Source organism: Lottia gigantea (assembly GCF_000327385.1).
Source record: "Lottia gigantea unplaced genomic scaffold LOTGIsca_1131, whole genome shotgun sequence".
NCBI classification, from domain to species: domain Eukaryota; kingdom Metazoa; phylum Mollusca; class Gastropoda; family Lottiidae; genus Lottia; species Lottia gigantea.
In genome coordinates this window covers 7,777-9,541 of record NW_008707080.1, presented here as the reverse complement: position 1 = coordinate 9,541, position 1,765 = coordinate 7,777, and the positions used below count along the sequence as shown (strand labels likewise).

Sequence of the window (1,765 nt, the reverse complement as noted above, 5' to 3'; positions counted from 1 at the left end):
TATGGTAGTGCTCCGTCATTTGCTAGTCGTATATCAGATGCCAGATCTCTAAAGGGAGGTAAAGTTCGTTTCGGATGTAGGACTATGGGTATACCTCAACCAGAAATACAATGGTAAGAACAAAACCTTTATGATTGTGGTTTATGGTGGGAATATGTGTGTCCTCATGGGATGATAACTCTTGTATTAAACAGATAGTAAAGAGGTTTTTCTAAATTTTGTATGTGTATGAGGGACACTGATAACATCAATTTGCACCATTCTAATTTTCAATCAGACATCTGTGGGTTTTGCAATTCCACTAAAACTAACTAACATCACTAATTGCAAAGAATCTTATATGATAAAGCATATTTGGCAATTAGTGATGTCATCAGACAGTTAGTGTCGATTGCTTAAGATATATGTCAAGATATGTCAACCGGGTTTCCCCCTGTCACTGCTGCATGTTGGAGGAGCTGACATGGAAAAAGCATCTGGTCACTCGGATGGGACAATAAACCGAGGCCCCATTTGCTACAGACTGAGCACTTTAAAGATCCTTGACAGTTGGAAATCGAAAAAGAGCAGGCTAATGTCGCTGTCCTGGTAAGATATCCCTCATTGCACCCTGCATGGCGTTGCCCGTCTTCATTAGCCCAATTAGAACGTAAAACTTCATTTCATTTCATTTGTTTAATTTTCTGTTTGTAAAATCCAGGTGTAAAGATGGACGACCATTAACCTCTACTGACCATGTCCAGATTGGACGTGATGCTACAGGTTTCTATTTGACTGTATCTGACGTAGCTCCAGAAGATGAAGGAGAATACAGCTGCACCATTAGAAATGACTCTGGTAAAGCTAGCTGTTCTGCCAGATTACAAATTGGAGGTATGGAGAGAAATATTATTACATAACCTACACCCCTTATCAATAAGTAAATGCGACTGTGGGTTGATTGATCAAAATAGCTTTGTTTGAGGTGATGCACAAAGGGCTGTTCATCACCTATTCCCATTTTGAACTTGTGTTCATTTTTACAAAACAAACAATAAAAGTAGCTGCATATAAGCCTGTTGATTGGATAGTTTGAAAATCATGTATTTTTATTTCAGTTCCTAATACAAGAATTTCCTACTAAAGTGAAACAGATAAAAGTATATGACAGACATCTCGAAAGACAAGAATTACCTAGGCAATGTTGATCTCTGCATTGACCTCTAGATTGATCTCTACATTGACCTCTAGATTGATCTCTACATTGTTTTCTATATTGATCTCTAAATTGATCTCTAGATTGACCTCGAGATTGATCTCCGCATTGATCTCAAACACAGTCTTGGGCACAGGATCATCAACCTTATGGTGTATGTAATGTGATTATATTGATTTTGATTTTTTTTGTAGATCCACAACCTACCCTGACATATCAATATATGCCTAAAGATAGGAAGAAATTCTCACCTAGTTTCGAGACAGTTGACACTGCTCCTCCTGTCAGAAGAACATTTGTAGAGCTTGCTCCTGATGGTAAGGCTTCTATTATCATGGTTCCCAATTTTTGGTAGAAATGATTGTTCTGATATGCATCTAGACTGTGCATACTCAAAACTTTGCTTTCCTTTTATGGGCAGAATTGCTCAAAACACAGAGTTCATCTGTCATCATGTTTTCTTAGTTATGAATTATCATTTCTATTACAGAGAAAGTACCTACAATGCCAATCGGTAAACCATCGTTACTGGAAGTGAAGGCTGACGGTGCTAAGTTGTCATGGTTACCA

At 37.9% G+C, this 1,765-nt stretch overlaps 1 protein-coding gene across 1 annotated transcript in view; it reads left to right on the top strand.

Moving 5' to 3' along the window:
• LOTGIDRAFT_146786 (hypothetical protein) overlaps window positions 1-899 on the top strand; it is a gene marked incomplete at both ends in the record, with an annotated part of 2,165 nt that extends 1,266 nt beyond the window's left edge. The window contains 2 exons of the mRNA XM_009047560.1: window positions 9-113; window positions 701-899. Coding sequence (XP_009045808.1) covers window positions 9-113; window positions 701-899 — 304 coding nt within the window. The remainder of the gene's footprint in view (window positions 1-8; window positions 114-700) is intronic.
• Between the last annotated feature and the right edge of the window lie 866 nt (window positions 900-1,765).